Source organism: Nipponia nippon, unplaced genomic scaffold, assembly GCF_047370975.1.
Source record: "Nipponia nippon isolate SJK-2023a ecotype South Korea unplaced genomic scaffold, ASM4737097v1 scaffold_11, whole genome shotgun sequence".
NCBI lineage: Eukaryota > Metazoa > Chordata > Aves > Pelecaniformes > Threskiornithidae > Nipponia > Nipponia nippon.
Window position 1 is genome coordinate 12,254,781 of NW_028262302.1, and position 16,163 is coordinate 12,270,943.

At 36.4% G+C, this 16,163-nt stretch overlaps 1 protein-coding gene across 4 annotated transcripts in view; it reads right to left on the minus strand.

The window, feature by feature from the left end:
* EML5 (EMAP like 5) overlaps window positions 1-16,163 on the minus strand; it is a 117,531-nt gene that overhangs the window by 86,165 nt on the left and 15,203 nt on the right. For all 4 annotated transcript variants that reach the window (XM_087747471.1, XM_087747470.1, XM_087747469.1 and 1 more), the window contains exons 2-5: window positions 9,562-9,721; window positions 7,060-7,158; window positions 6,416-6,484; window positions 3,565-3,750 (exon numbers count right to left, since the gene is read on the minus strand). In XM_087747471.1, the coding sequence (XP_087603597.1) occupies window positions 3,565-3,750; window positions 6,416-6,484; window positions 7,060-7,158; window positions 9,562-9,721 (514 nt within the window). The remainder of the gene's footprint in view (window positions 1-3,564; window positions 3,751-6,415; window positions 6,485-7,059; window positions 7,159-9,561; window positions 9,722-16,163) is intronic.

Below are 16,163 nucleotides of genomic sequence, written 5' to 3' on the forward strand. Positions count from 1 at the left end.
ATTCATTCCTACGTCTACATTAAGTGAACTCTCCAGCCCTCTTCCAACTAATTCTCCAGTCATCCCAACCTATTTGCTTTCAACTTTTTGTTTCTACTCAAACTCAGATAGGAGTCTGCCGGAAACTCTTCTTTCCTCTGTCTACAGTTCTTAGTATCGCTGCGACAAAAGACAGATAATCTGGCTTAGCTGTGAATTCTTATTTTGCTTGCCAGTGTTCAACTTGCTATCTGTTTCCTCAGTTGCTTACACTGCATCAGCATGCTTTATTTTTCACATTGAATTACTCTTAAAATAAAAAATGTCATTTCAGCTAGGGTAACTGCAACAGATAGACAACCTTTGAAAATAACCTGTTTTCTATATTAATGCAGACCATTGCCAGCTGGATGGACTATATCCCCACATCACTAACATGCTCTAGAAAATGTTTTCCTGCATCTCAGATACCTACTGTTTATGCTGCAAGAAAGGAATACACGGTACTTTATGCAAATAATGACATGTTTTCCTTGAATAAATTTTCAGTTTAATTCAAGCCTGTTGAGGAGTAACGATGTAGGATGATAAACAGGCATGCAGGGATGACAATTCCAACACTACCATACTGAATGGAAATTTGTATCAATTCCCTACTCTGTGCACACTGTGCTTTAACAATGTATGCACATCACAAATGTTACAATTTACACTTGCATTTTCTTTTAAAAGAATGGACGAGAAGAACATGATTTGTAAAATTAAGTACAAAATAACTGTAAAATATGACGGTAATAGTTTAGTATGGCTGAAGAGGCACTCTTATTCCAAGCTGCTATATTTTGTGCTTACAATAGTCTGACAATATTATCCTTTAAGGTTGTATTTTATTGAAAAACAAGGTTTCATTTTGTTGGAAAGTAAGCTTCCAGAAGAGATTTTATTGTTTTTTTTTTTCCCCCTGAAATTGGTGAGATTTGTAGTGACTCTAATCTCTTGTGAAAATGAATTCCAAAACCACTGACTAGTGCCCCTACTTAATTTTCAGTACTGCAAAGTACAATTGCATTGAGCCTAAAGCACAGAGCCAAAAATAGAAGGCTAAATGAGACCTACTCCAAGGTCGCCTGCGCTCCGTCCACTGACGCTACTGAAGATAAGGAGCAGAGCACTTCAAATTTGATCTTGTGGTCAACAAAGAACTGACACAGCACATAGGGCAATGGAGCAACAAGCTCTCATCATCCTACGTTTATCAGTTGGGTCCTTTCACACTGAAACAGCCGAAAAGCACTGCATTATTCTGAGGCATAAACTGTTGCAATTCTAAATACTTCAAGTAACAAATATGTGAATATACAGGACAGGTGTCTCCTACAGCACCAAAGAGGATGGGAGGGTATTTTCCTGATCAGTTTTGGATAGGAGACAAAATGCACTCTTTCCTCTGGGAATCCAGGTCTGCATATGCAATATAAACATTTTAAAAATTTCATTTCACTAATTCCAATATCAAAAAGTAGTCCATATTACCTTAGGAAAATACAGAATAGAACAGAACACCATTGAACACTAAATACGAACACTAAAACCAGAACTGAAGGTATAGAGTAAGAATCAGGGAATATTTGAAGGCTAGAATATCCCCTCATAATTCTTGGTTTATAATTTGGGCCTTCTTGAATACATTCAATATTTCCATAGATGGGGGGGGCTGGGTGTATGTATATTAAAAAAATATATACATACACATCTTTATACGTATCTAAAGAAATCTCAAACGCAAAATAGTCGAGGATATGTTTCCCACACTTATGTTCTTCATAAGTTTATTTTTGCTCATAATCAGATACACTGTCATTATACAGCTGTCTGAATAAGCAGTCCAATTGCTTTTAAATTATTAGTTACTTCAACAAGCCACAACTGTCCTGAACGTACATTTCTAAATTATCAGTAAACAAAGAGTCTCCTTACTACAGACTGACTGCACCCTCTCCCACATACATATCATCCACTTTTTGTCCCATCCATTCTACCTGATCAAATCATAAAGAACAATTCTAATACTTCAGTTACACCCATCATCCCATCCAGTCCAATACCGCTAATTAAAACAAATGCATTCTTATAAGAAAGAATAATTAACTGTTACTGCTTTTGACCTAGAATTTTGAAGCTGCAATATAGGAACTCATATGCTTGTATTTTCACACTATTTTAAATTGTTAATAAGGGAACTTCAAAGATTATCTAGAAAGTACAGTGCTTTCCAGAATGAAAATCAACCTTCGAACAATATAGCTTCATAAAGCTACCTGAGCAGTTTCATGCCTCGTAGGGTAAAACAATGAGAAATTGATTGGCTTTGGTTTTGAAGTGATACTTGGACAAGTTAGAAGTTGAATCTTGCATTAAATTACCATATATGTCTTACGACCATGAGAAGAAATGAGGACTCTCATAGCTTGGCATGCACAAATTAGATTGCAAACCACTAAGTGGTTTTTTGCTGCCTGCTTTAATCACAAAACCATATGCTTTGAAAGAATACAGAAAATATAATGAAAACTTAACATAGCAAAAATATAATCACTTCATAGTCGCATTAAACCTTTTGATTAAATGTAAAAGAAAATCTTACCAAGCACTTTTGAAAAATTTTATTAAAACTTTCACTGATATGTCTTCACTTTTCAAAGCTGTATACTGTTCTAAAAAGCTGAATTAATACAAGTAAAAGGCAGCAACATAGGACAAGGAAGAGTGAGTGAGTCAAGCTAAAATGACTAAACATGTGTCTACAAACGAGCTAGGTGTTTGGGATTACATTACAGTTCACAGAATCACTTGACTCCAGAGAGCTATCGGACAACCAGCCAGTAGGACTCAATTCAAGGAATGCCAGAACAGCTGGCGTCAGGAGAAAACTCTGGAGAGCTTCTAGTCCAAACCCCTGCTCGTCAGACAACAGCAGGCTGCTCAGGGCTGTGTCCAGCTGTGTTGTGAGTATCTCCAAATAGACAGAGATATGGATGGAGACTCCACAGCTTCTCTGGGGACCTGTTTCTTTGTTTCAACACCAATTGCCTAAATACAGGAGTCCAGGCCTTCTGGGATGCTTTTGGATTAATCAGACAGACATTGACAAAAGAAAGTCAGATAAAGCAGATCTATATTCTTTGGGGGAGGCAACTACATACTCAACTCCAGTATATAAAATGTCACTATATATACCCACACATGGGTAACTGAACACAATAATACATGTCTACTTAAGGGTAAACTTAAATGCATTCCAGGCTCTATTGATTACTAAGTCCCCCATCAATGATAATAGGAGACAGTAAATAAATAGTACATAAACCTGTATTTCTCAATCTAGCATTCACTTTCTACCGTAACAGCGATCTTAAGCCACAGAAAGAAAGGAATAATAAAAAAAAAAAAAATTCAAATTAGACATACTGAGACTCTATCATTGAAACTGTTTAGGAACACAGACCAGGTGATCTTGCACTGCACTTCCCAGCTCTCCAGAAATCTATTTCACATTTTATATTAATTTAAAAGAGATATACTTACAGCATGTGCTCCCTGTATTGTCCGTACAAGGTTGATTCCTTTCCATACATATATATCTCCATTCAGTGCACCAGAATATGTCACTTCATCCCTTGCACAAGCTAGGCACAATATAGTTTGGAGATCACCAGTTTTGCCAAAAACACCACGTTTTGGTGTCAATGAATTGCCACACAAGCTCCAGAACTGCAACGTAAAATGATTTAGAAAGATGGATATTTCGGTAATATCCTATACTTTAATATATACATCTGAAAGAAAGGTACCTTACCTCCAAAAGACATTATCATTCATAACCTTTTCCCTGCTTTCCCTTCCCCTCCCTCCAGTTGCTTAACAACTTTTTATGTTATTAACCAAATTTATCTTTCCATAAAATCAGCACAGCAGACTAGTTGGGAAGGAGTTTCGGGGTATCAGTATTAAATCAAACTGAAATTCTTTCAAATTATAATTTGTGAGTCAGTTGTATTTTCAGTTATTTTTTAAAAGCATTTCATAATAAAATTATCTGATCTTTCTTTGATGTAAGACTTCCACTCTGCAAATGCTGCACTTGTACTTTATGTTATTGTAGGCATTTAAAGATGCATCTAAGGCTGCCATTTGCTCTGTTGGAAAGCAGCTGGTTTTATTATAGACTTACTGCTTCTCATCAGAACCACTGATCATGCAAAGCAGCCATCTAAGGCAGACATTTTTGAAGAACTTTCTAATAAACTGTTAGCATGTGATTACAGCAATCACAAGAGAGTGAATTTCCTCCTAGGTGATCCAACATGTACCAATGACTCCTAAACTAAAGACTTGCAAAGTCTCTTGTCAGAGCACAATACTTGCCAACCGAATCTCCAGCTACACTCTAGTTTCTGGAGATCTCTGCAGACAAGCAGCATTTGCATATTCCCTTCAAACCCTCCTGTCCAAACATGTAAATGTGCACCGGAAAGTCAACAAGCTGCTGGAGTAATCCAGTGCAAAATGTGAACGCATTTATTTCATCACTGCTGACAGGTTACTCATATTGTCTCAGCATGTTCCCTGTATACATGTTTACAAAACTGTTTCACAGCAAGTCTCTCTGTTACCAATAACCTATGCAAAATTCTGAGCAGAGACTTCAATTAATACAGGATAATGTAAGCAGTTACAACAAACAGATTTTTGTACTAGCAATACTATAATTAAGAAATAACCATATACTGATTAGACGAATCCCTGTGTCTTAACTAGTATTTCTTTAACCGAAGCACACAGGCCACAGATGATGATGTTGCTTGAGAAGTAACTGCACAATCACTGCATAAATCAAACACCTAGCTCCAATGTGGAAGTACGTAACATATCTAAGAAAAGTAATTCCTCAATATCAGTTCACTTGGAATTATCTACGTAACTTGATTAAGTAGCATTACAATTTGCATAAAATATCATGCGAGGAAAAAATAAGACAGCATTACAAACATAAAAGTAATTACTGATATCTGAAAAAACAAGTCACTGCCTTCTCCCATGCACAAGAAGAAGGGGTGGTTTAAGAAAAACACACATCAACAAAAATCTCTTGCCTGATCCAAATGCCTATAAATCTCTAGGATTCAGATTTTTAGTTGATGTTTTCTCAAAGGAAACACCAATTATTTTAAAAATGTTACTGTTATTTAAAAAGGCTCTGTAGAACCTTAAAAGTCACTTAAATGAACTTTTGTTATCTAAATAGATATGTTTTGACATCATAAAGCCACCTTAAATATACTACATCTCTGCTGGCAAATATTAGCTCATTATTGGCATAACAGTCCTTTTAGATCTTGAAGTAGAAAAAAAGATCATTATTAACCAAGCTCACGGAAATATGTAAATGACATGCTAAACACTATGCTAAATCAAAGACATATGCAATCTAGCCAACACATTGAACACTTTTTCCAATAAACCATTAATACATACTAATCTAAAAGTTCATTGTATAAAAAGCAACACATTTTCCCACCATAGGAACCTACACATAAGAGAAATACAGAACTTTATAGCTGCCATCTACTGCTGTTATGTGGTAACACAGAAGACAGTGCATGGGAGAAGGCAGTGACTTTAGGGAACATATTTGACAGCAGTCAAGCATTGATAATCCTGCTGACAGAGTTAAATCTGAAAAAGAAGCTGTTTCTGCATGGCAGTTGGTACAAGGATCAAACAAAACAGAGTGTTTCTATGGAACACTGCTTGAAAAAGACATGAACCGTCCAAATTGTGAATCCTGTAACAGGTACAGAGTGTTCAAAATGACAAAGGGAGGAGTAACAGCAGGGAAAGAAAAGAATTAATAGAAAGATCAAGCATTTTCCTTTCTCTTTCCACTGTATCCCCATACTCTCTCAAACTGTAAGAAATGGTTTTTTAACTCATTTCACCTCCACAGTGTAACAATTCATTAATTGTTCAAGAATCAGAAACCTGAGTACCTGGACACACGTTTAAGGTGAGCATCCTGTCTTACGCTACTTGGGATTTCAAACAGCATGTTTTAGACAACCTAAATCTTAAATTATATTACGAACATTACATACAATGCTACTGACAATTGTTTCATTCCTTCTGCATTCCTTCTGACAGGGCATGAACTCTTTTGAGCAGAGATGGTCTGTTTTCTACTATGTATATCTCATAAAATGTCTATAGTGTAGTCAGGTGTGATCCATTATTGCTGTTCCTAAGAAGTAATATTATTCTTACAGAGGACCTTTCATATTATAATTATATATTCCTTTTAGATTCTATTTTTATATATTTTATAGAGTATAAAATACTGCAGCTTAAATATTTTATGAAATAACATTTATTTCATTACCTTGATGTGTTTTACACCACAGCTGACGAGCTTGTTTGGCTGGTACAAATCCCAAGAAATATCAAATATCTGCATAAAAAAACCCCAAGGATGTCAGCAGAGAGGGCCTTTCTAGCATGGGACAGTTAAAACAGTAAAAACTTGTAACAAATTAACAGATAGTCTGAAATGCTTTAAATGGAACTATCAGTATGACTTTTTTATCCCCTCATTCAATACTGAAATTGCAATGTACAGCTCATATTAGTTCTATTTGTTTTTTTATCCCTAGAGTAATTACAACACATGATAAAACAACATAAAGGTTCATTTACAGACTAGAAAAATTCAAGAGCTTATTTGCATTTTGATTTCCCATATGGGGATTAGGGTCTAGGAAGCGCATTAATTTTGCATTTCCTCTACCTGCTTACAGCCTCAACAAACCACACACAAATAAACAGTGAGTTACGCATTTTATTTTAGAAATAAACGTACATATCTTAAAGATCTTCACATATCTTAATACATATCCAAGCCTTATGAAAATTAAATTTCTAAAACACAAAATGTTTTTTGTTCAGACATAGCTCTAGTACATATACACAGACACGGTTTAACAAACTACAATTACATTGACACTCAAATTCTTTAGTTATACTCACTCTGTCTGTATGACCAGGAGCCATTGATAGCAGTTTTCCTTTTCTCCAGTCCCATACACAAACTGTGTTTTTCGAATCCAAACCAACTGAGACCAAACGCTAAAAATGTCCAAATTAAATAAAAAAAAAACCCTCAATATATTAATGAAAGTTAGAGTCATCATTTTGAATAATAACAAATTCATAACATATTTGAATTAGAAGCAATAGCTACATTTCAATGTAGAAGAAAACTAAAGATATAACATCTTATGCCAAAGATTCCACGGATGCGTCTCTTCAGTTACAACATCATGATCAGAAAGAAGTAAGATCTTCTCAGATAACAACATATTTCTGATTTAATATATATAATTATATATAGCACACATGGCAAGTAGCAGTCAGGAGACATTTGCAAAAAGGAATAATCTCACTGAAGTTAATGAAACTACATGTGTTTACCTTTAATTACATATAACTTGCAGAATTTAAGAATTTATTTTACAAGTTCAGGAGATACAAAGAAAAAATATTTTCTTCAGTATTCTTGGAAACAAACAAAAGATTAAAAACAGTTAAAAGCTTTAAGAGTCTTTTGCTTGATACTTCAAAACATGTATGAGTAACTATTCCTTTCTGAATCCTTTCTCAAAAGGAGAATCCAACAAGACCCAGAATGTACAAACTTCATTAAACCTTTAATATTCAGAAAGAGTCTGAAGACAGTTAAACTGCAAAACCAGGAAGAACAAAAAGACCTCACTTCAATCCACATATTGCTTCCTGGTGACCGGAGATGCCCAGCATCCTGACAGTGATCATACAGAGACCAGTAACAAGAACCACGTTTTTCTTGTGATTCATCTGTATATTGCAACTGCTTGTGTTGTGATTTCAGTATATTGCTGTATCACTCTACTGAATCAAAATCCCATATAATGCCAAATATATCAAATAAGTATCAAACATTAAATCCTCTAAAAGAACCTGGTCAGGGACTTTGACAAATTTGGATTTGAAAGGATAGGCAAGATGTAAACAAACATATTTTGCAGTATTTTCTGAACTGGATTTGTGTTTTACTGTATTTCCATATGGAGTCAATTCTGGAGATGCAGATCTTGAAAAACCTGTATCCAGCTTTCCTTTGAGACCACAAAATTCTAACCAACGCCACAAAAAAGGTGATCATATGGAAACACTGAGAAAAGCGGACAGCCTAAATTCTGAGTATTTATGGCTTTAAAAGTAAGAATCAGCACTGGGTACTCCTAGAACAAATCACAGATCTACATTCAAATCACTCCAATACACACGGGGGATGCATAACTGCATTCTAAAAAAAGTTAGGGGACTTCAATCCTAATTAGATACATTTTGACCTTAAATTATTAAGGCTGTTCAAGCGAGGAAGTGACACAAGTTTACACAGGCAATAACAACATGGAGAAAAGAAATTACTGTCAAGTAGAACTTATGTTTTAGAAAGAAGCTGACTCTAGAAGTTGACTCTCTAAGCAATGAGAAACCTAAATGATAAGATCTGTAGATCATTCCAACAAACTCAAAACCTCCCTACAACAATTACAGCATGTTTTAACAGAAACAAGTTACAGCTAGGCTTTCCTCTATTTGTGTTCAACAGAGCTCCAATTGATATTGTCTTAGTAAGGACAGCAACTGGTCTCTACAATACATCCTCACTTTAGAAAGCAGTAGTAAGAAACAGATATTGACCTTTTTAGCAAGCAAGAGGAACTGAGAATATAGCTAAATCTGAATATCACATTGCAAGGCTAAGCGGGAGGGGAAGAAGTGCTGCATAAGACCAGGAGAGCACAACTGCAGGAAGGACTTTCATGGCTAATACCTCTTCAGCTGCTACCTAATGCATATTTTCCATTTCTAATACATCAAGCAAGAAAGCCTCTTTACTCATAGGAGCAAGAGTCTGGTAAAAATTATCTCCCTTATAAGTAGCAGCTCTGAGAACCAATTTATTACTTAGAGAATGTTTTAAAGTAACAAAATTATAATCCAACAAAACCTTTTTCTTGCCTCTTAGATCCAGGATACATGAGTCTGAATAATCAATCAAAATGTGGAGAGCCACCAACAGATGCAAAATGCATGCCAGAGAAGGGGATACTGCCTGAAGACATTCAGTGTCCAAAATGAGTACCACAATGAGATTGCCATCACTTCGTGCACAAGACATACCCCTACACAAGGGAGGTCCACTATCTCCAGCCATTTGGTGTAATCCTGAACCATGGCCCACAGACCACAAGAATCTCCCTACCACCTCATCTTCATTCAAAACTCTCCTGAAGTTATACTTTTCTTGCCAAATGTGAGTATTTGTCAGTCACTACTACCGCCAACGTTTTTTCCTCAACTTGAGAATAAGCAGATAAAACCTGAGTCAATACACTTCCTTAAAAAAAGAAAAAGCTACATAAGAAGATTTCTGACAGAGAAACAATTTAAGTGTTTGAAAAAAGAATATTAATTACATACCTGACCATCTAAATCAAAAGCCAAGCAAGCTATACCATGCGTGTGAACATCTTTCAGAACAGATACAGTTTGCACAGTGTACGAGTCCCACACGCAGATGTATGGTTCTTTTCCAACTTGACCTGTTGCCACCAACACACGTTCAGGATGTAAAGCAAGGCTGCCAAAGAAAAAGATATAAAATATTTTTGCATGAAACTTTTACATTTGCCTATTTGGTTGCATTACTATTTTTCCTTAAAAGTGATTTTACAATATTTTTCCCATTGACAGTATACATTAAAAAGTCTTTTTTTATCACACATTCCACAATAGCTGTAAAATTCCCTTAAATACAAATAATACAAAATTCCCTTAAAAATTCCCTTAATGCCACCACCTTTCTTGAATTTGAACCTTCAAGCCTTCTCCAATTAAACTAGTTGTAGGATAGTCATTAATCCTCTGTTCCAAAATACAGAGTTTACTAAATTAGGTCAGATTTTCATGCACTAAAAAATTACCTTTTTCCCTTTCTTTCTATTTCTTAACATTTAAAAATACAAAGGATGGACAACAAAAGTTAGTGTTTAGCTATCTACACATCTGTCATCAATGGAGAGAGAGATGCATCTCCAGAAGTACTTCATTCCACAAACTATTTGACATCCTTTTATGAGAGGATTGAATAGCCTTCTGAAGCTATCTCTCCGCTGATCGTACAGCAAGGCAAAGCATGACTAGCTTAGATTAGATGTTATGACCAGACTTCAGATGACTAAACTGAAGTGAGATGAAGATTATCTTAAATGTCTTAATTTTAATATAGAACAATTGCGTATAGTTGATTTTGAGTAATTATTAACTTTTCACATTTCTAACATTGCAGAGAATTTTCTCATAGTTCGTATTTCAGACTCTTTCAAAGTCCACAGAGGATTGTCACAAGTGTTTTGTCAAATCTGGGACCAAATCTGGGACTAGAAAGTATGCTAGTCAGCAAGATAGATAGTTTTTTGTTTTGTTTATGCAAGCAAGCTGCAAGGGAGGACATGAGGTCTGAAGATTAGTATTTCATAATACAGAAAAGTAAGAAAAAATATATTCTAATAGAAACCCAAACAAGTTACTTGATGACATTCTACACAGACTAGGTACAGCAGTCCAAAATGACGTGAGAAATACCACGTGTGTGCCAGGAAGATAAAATTTCAAAAGTTGGTTACTTAGTTTGGCTAAAAAATTTCCCCCCCTAATCACAGAGTAATGATCTTGAGAGACTGGTGGACAGAACCACTAACAACATACACTAAATGTATTTATCATTCTCAACATCACTTGGAAAGGAGAAAGGTGGAGCACTTTGCAATGGTAAGACAATCTTACATCTGAACACAGATTTTGATGAATTAAGTTCAAAGGGTGGAGACAAGGGGAGTCTATAAACATAGAAGAAATAGCTAGGATAAAGCTGATCAGGAAATGACCAGAAAAAAAGGTCTACCTCAAAAGCTGTATACATTTTCTAAATACAAAAAGAGCGAGAGAAAACCATGTTAGAAGTTCCTTAATATTTCATGAAGTCATACTACACTATGCAATGCACTTTTGTATTTTTTCTACTTCAATATAGCATTTCAGTTGGTTGATATTACTTGACAAATTCCAATGCACAACTCTGAGAGGAACCTTTAACTTCCAAGTTTCTACAAAAGGTGAAAAGCCTCTGGACTGTTCAAGTTTTCTATGGGAATTCCTCTTCTTTGCTACTCCGCATTATCCTCAGCATTGGGATCAAGCAACCAACATTTCTCCGCTTTGCTTCTCTTCGAGAGTTATTTCTCTTGTTCTTCCCTTCCTTCTTTATTTGACAGAGCAACTTCATAATTAAAAAACAATGCAGAAAGGAGCTGGCAGGCAAAACTTCTCACATTTCACTTCAGGTCTGCCACCTAATCCTGACCAACACCTGCACACCTCCCAGAGCACACACAGGCAGATGGTGTACACAGGGGAACAAGGAAAAGCATCTGGAGGGGGAGAAAACGTTGCATTCAAAATGATCTAATTTTTACAGTGACACCACAGAAAGGGAGACCACATGGACAATAAAGAAATTCAAGAGAAAGGAAGCGAAAAGAATAAGGGGGGGGGGGGGGGGGGGGGGGGACGGGACGACACGGGATGGACAACATGACAGGGACACTGAAACTAAGAGAAAAAGTAAAACCACAGCAGTCTTATGACTGATTCACGACCTCTTCAATCCCATACTTAGCTGTGCAGTTTCAGGCAAGTGAAAACCACCCCACAACTGCAACTTTGAAAAATGCTCAGGCACCAGCCTGGGGACACACACATGCTAAAGGATCCCCACATCCCCACGCCACACCTCACAAAACACTTTCCAGCAACCAAAAATTAGCTTAGCATGTTTTTAACCAAAGATCAGAAGCAACAAATGCAACGCATCACAGATGGAAGGGACAACAGTAAAGTCACTACCAAGGGCCAGGAAAACACTGTCCTAGCCCAAGTGTGCCAACTAATTCCACTCAAAGTGTATTAGGTGAACATAGAGAATGTTTCCTCTCTTTCTAATTAATAAATGGCAAATAATAACTAATAGCAATATCATAGTATTAGTTCTTTCTGTATCATGATATAAAATACTGGCTTAAACAACTGAGCTCAAATTCTGCCTTGATATGGGATAACGCAGCACAAATTAAGATCCAAAGCCTGCATTTTAATCACAACAGACAACACTGTAGAATTACCAACGTCCTTCCCCTATCACTTCAGTCTCTATAGTAAATTGCTAACAACCTTTCTAGACATTGAAAGCAGAAGAAATATACAATAAATTTTTTAAAACAGTAAGCTTTTTTAAAAAATGCCAATATGCAGGGATTTCAGGGAAACTAAACAACAGAGCTGTTGGCAGTGGCTGAAGAAATACTTACCTGAAAACACCTTCCCTCACCATTTCTTCCAGACCAAGGAGCGAAGGATAGGTTCAAGTACTACTTGCAAGTATTTTATCTCACTGGCTATCAGGACAGATGGAAAAGGGAAGCATGGAAAGAGCCAAGGGACTGCTATTTCTATAATCACACTAAGAAAAGGAACTGCCACACTTATTTACATGATTTTCATAGGAACCATGAATGGTAAGAAGACGCTTTTTCTTAATATTCAAGTCTTGGCTATTATTACACCCATGGGGCACCGTGCAGAATTCCGAGTCTGAAACTTTGAGTCCTGATCAAAACTCAAGGATTATACTCCAGTTTTAAGCAATATGGAGACCCTTCTCAGTTCTTTCATTGGAGTATGAGTGATTAAGCAATCCTTACAGGCATAGCAATTAATAAAAAAAGGTAGTATCTTGGTCCAACCTCATGAGTAAAAGCATTGCCACTACTCGTATATTCAGGAACCTTCACTATTAAAACAATCCTGAGCAATGCATTGTAAATCGCTTCTTAGTGCGAAAAGAAAAAATTTAACTAGAATGGGTGCCCAGAAATGGATAACCATAAACGCTTGCCCTACAGGGACTACGCTGACTCATGGGCATGATGCAGTTAACAGGATCAAACAATGAGGGTGAGTTGTGTCTGGATATCCCAGGTAAGATCTCCAAGACACCTCTGCAGAGGTGTTAACAGCGCACAGCTATTGGGATGGTATTTGAAGTAGCTGCTTACTATCCATCCCATCAGTCCCTGAGGAAAGGCAGAAAAGCATGAGCATGGCTCAGCTCTTAAGACAGCTTCCAAATCTGTGGGTGTGGGCTCTGTGGGCTTAAGTACACTGATCCCTCACACCGATTTTCTTGCATTTTTTCTCCTAGGGAGGAGATTGCTTAGTGGAATGAGAAGCTCTGTACTCAGAAGGAGAGCTCATGTTCCTTTTACTGCCCTGGTAATGAAAGCTGGGATGACCTACCGAGGTTAAACTGCTGAAACTGTGCTTGCATCTAGCCCACACAGCTAGACTGTAAACTTGTGCCTGATTTCTTTCCTCTTCCTTGAAGGATGACTAAGCTGATGGATGAGATATCGCTACTTGTCCAAAAAAGGAAACAAATATTCCTAACAAGACAAGTTCTTCAGGCCTTCTTGCTTGCCTCTGGCCTTTCTGACCTGGACTTTTCAAGAACAGATGTTAAATCTAACATAGTGTCTCTGAAGAGGCAGATATGAAAGAAAATGTCCAAAAGGCAAATGTAACTGTAAAACAAAGCAGGAATTAGCCTAACAAACCTATAAGTCAAATTAATTTTGAAATTGGCTACAGAATTTGATACTTCTCAGAAGAGTTCAGAAGTAGAAAATTTGAAAAATCTGCCTGTCACTATTGCAACAAAACCAAATAGCTGAACCTGTACAGAACTGAGATTTCCACTGATATCTCTGACTGACAGGTCTTTTCCTAGATAGATATTCAAGGCAGGCTGAAATACAGTATTGCAATTTTAACAGTTTCTCAGGGGTATGTTTCTCAATTTAGTGCATTCAAGCTCATTTTTTATACTTCCTACAGAAAAGGTTCTTTCTCCCTTTTAGAGCAGCATGTAAGCATTTCCACCACTTTGACCAGATCCATGCACTGTAGAATACCCATGTTAGATTAATGATATTAAATATTAATGGCAGCCTACGAAAAGAAAGTATAAAAACTGTCCATATTGTGTCTGTTTGGGATGAGACCAGAGACATGGACGTGACTGTCCAATTTGTGTGAGGTTTGTAGTGGCAGGGGATCCTGAAGGAGAGTAGTCTATAATAAACTACTTTATTATAAGAGAAATTAAGATTTTTCCATCTTTACTTGGTTTGTGCTGAGCATTAGCAGGCATTGGTTAATACAGACAAGCTGCAGACAAGGATACAGTATTAAAGATGATGTTTCCTTAGCAACAATATTGGATGAAAATCCAAGAATATATTCATGTGACTAGTCCTGAGCTTCATAAAACTAGGGCACCAGTAAAAATGCACAAAAGAGTACTGCAGCAAAATAACAGCATCTCAGATATCTATTAATTACGAGTTAAGTTCAAGTGTGAAATTGTTTCTATGAGTAAATACACAAAAATATTTTCATTGTATGTTTACAGACATTTTACATAATAGTTGTGGATATTTTCTTATTTGCCATTCATCCATATTTCCCCAGAAAGAATGACAGGGGAAACTACACACCATTTCTGTCATACTGTTTAAGTTGTTAAAGCAGAAAGAGCTGTAATAAGCAAACATCTCTCATCCAAGTTTAAATAGATCAAGTCAGAGCACACTTACTTCCCATAGACAAAACAAAGCAGTACTCATCATGGAGCATCACTACTGGCTCTTCAACGTAGTTATTTTCATAACACCAATAATGTCAAATGTGGCTTTCTGAAGACTCCTTAAATTGTACAAGCACCCAACTTCAAAGTAAGAGAGTCTGAACTGGAGACAGGGAGGGTGGACTAAAGCTGTACACTGATTATTCCCAGCTGCAATTTATCTCATTACCATTCCATATTCTCCCCTCTCAGATCGGAATGTTTTTAGATGAACAAGAATCATAGAATCATAGAATCGTTAAGGTTGGAAAGGACCTCCGAGATCATCGAGTCCAACCTGTTAAATGTTAATAAATAATAATAATAAATGTTAATAAATGTTAAATGATAATAAATAAAATGTTTATAAGCAACCTAGAGAATCCTAGAAATCACTCTGGGCTCCTATCTGTTCCAAAACTCAGAAGAAGGAGGAGAAGACCAGATGAACTTCAAAGAGAAGGAAAGAGTTAGAGAGCGAGTACAGTAACACTGATGCAAAGTTCCCAACTCATCAAATATGAAAATTGAGGAAAAAGATTCTGGGAACTATATGCCACTTAACACAGATGTCCATTTTTGCCTTGCATAGTCACGTCCTACACTGCTGAGGAAGGGATTGGCTTAAGTTTTCTAGTAAAAGAGTTACCATCTCTAGAAAAGAGATTTAAAATGAAGATATTCTCCTCTTCTCAAATATGAATGATTTTGCCAGTGCCAATAGGAGAACTCATGTTTTGGCGGAGCAGGGGGTGCTGGGTTTTTTCCAAATTCTATGTGATCTTGACAATTTCATCACCAGGTTTTCACTATCTGAGAAGAGTTTCTTTTCTAACATGCCCCTTGAAAAAGAAGGCAGCAAAACTACTTGCATTTTGCTAGCAAAAAACTCTTTGCACAGTAAAGTCAGAAATATCATATACTACAAAATGATTTGGAGATAAATTTGCTAAGACAATGTCCTATTACCTTTACTAGCTATTCATACGAAAGAAGCAATTGTGATTATAATAACTGGTGGTACAATAATGTGACATATTAAAGCCTGAAGGTAACCAAGGAATGGAATCCCACCTAAAAAAATATCCAGCTTCCTTCTTTCCTCATGAGACAATGCAAGGACTAAGACTCTTTCTTTAAACCATTATTAAACCATTAAACCATTGTTATGTCAAACATAACACCTCCAGTACCAGCAACCAAAAAAAAAAAAAAAAAGGGAAAAAGAAGAAGAAAAAAATACAGACGAGCAAGATCTGCAGAAAGAAGAGGTACTGCAATC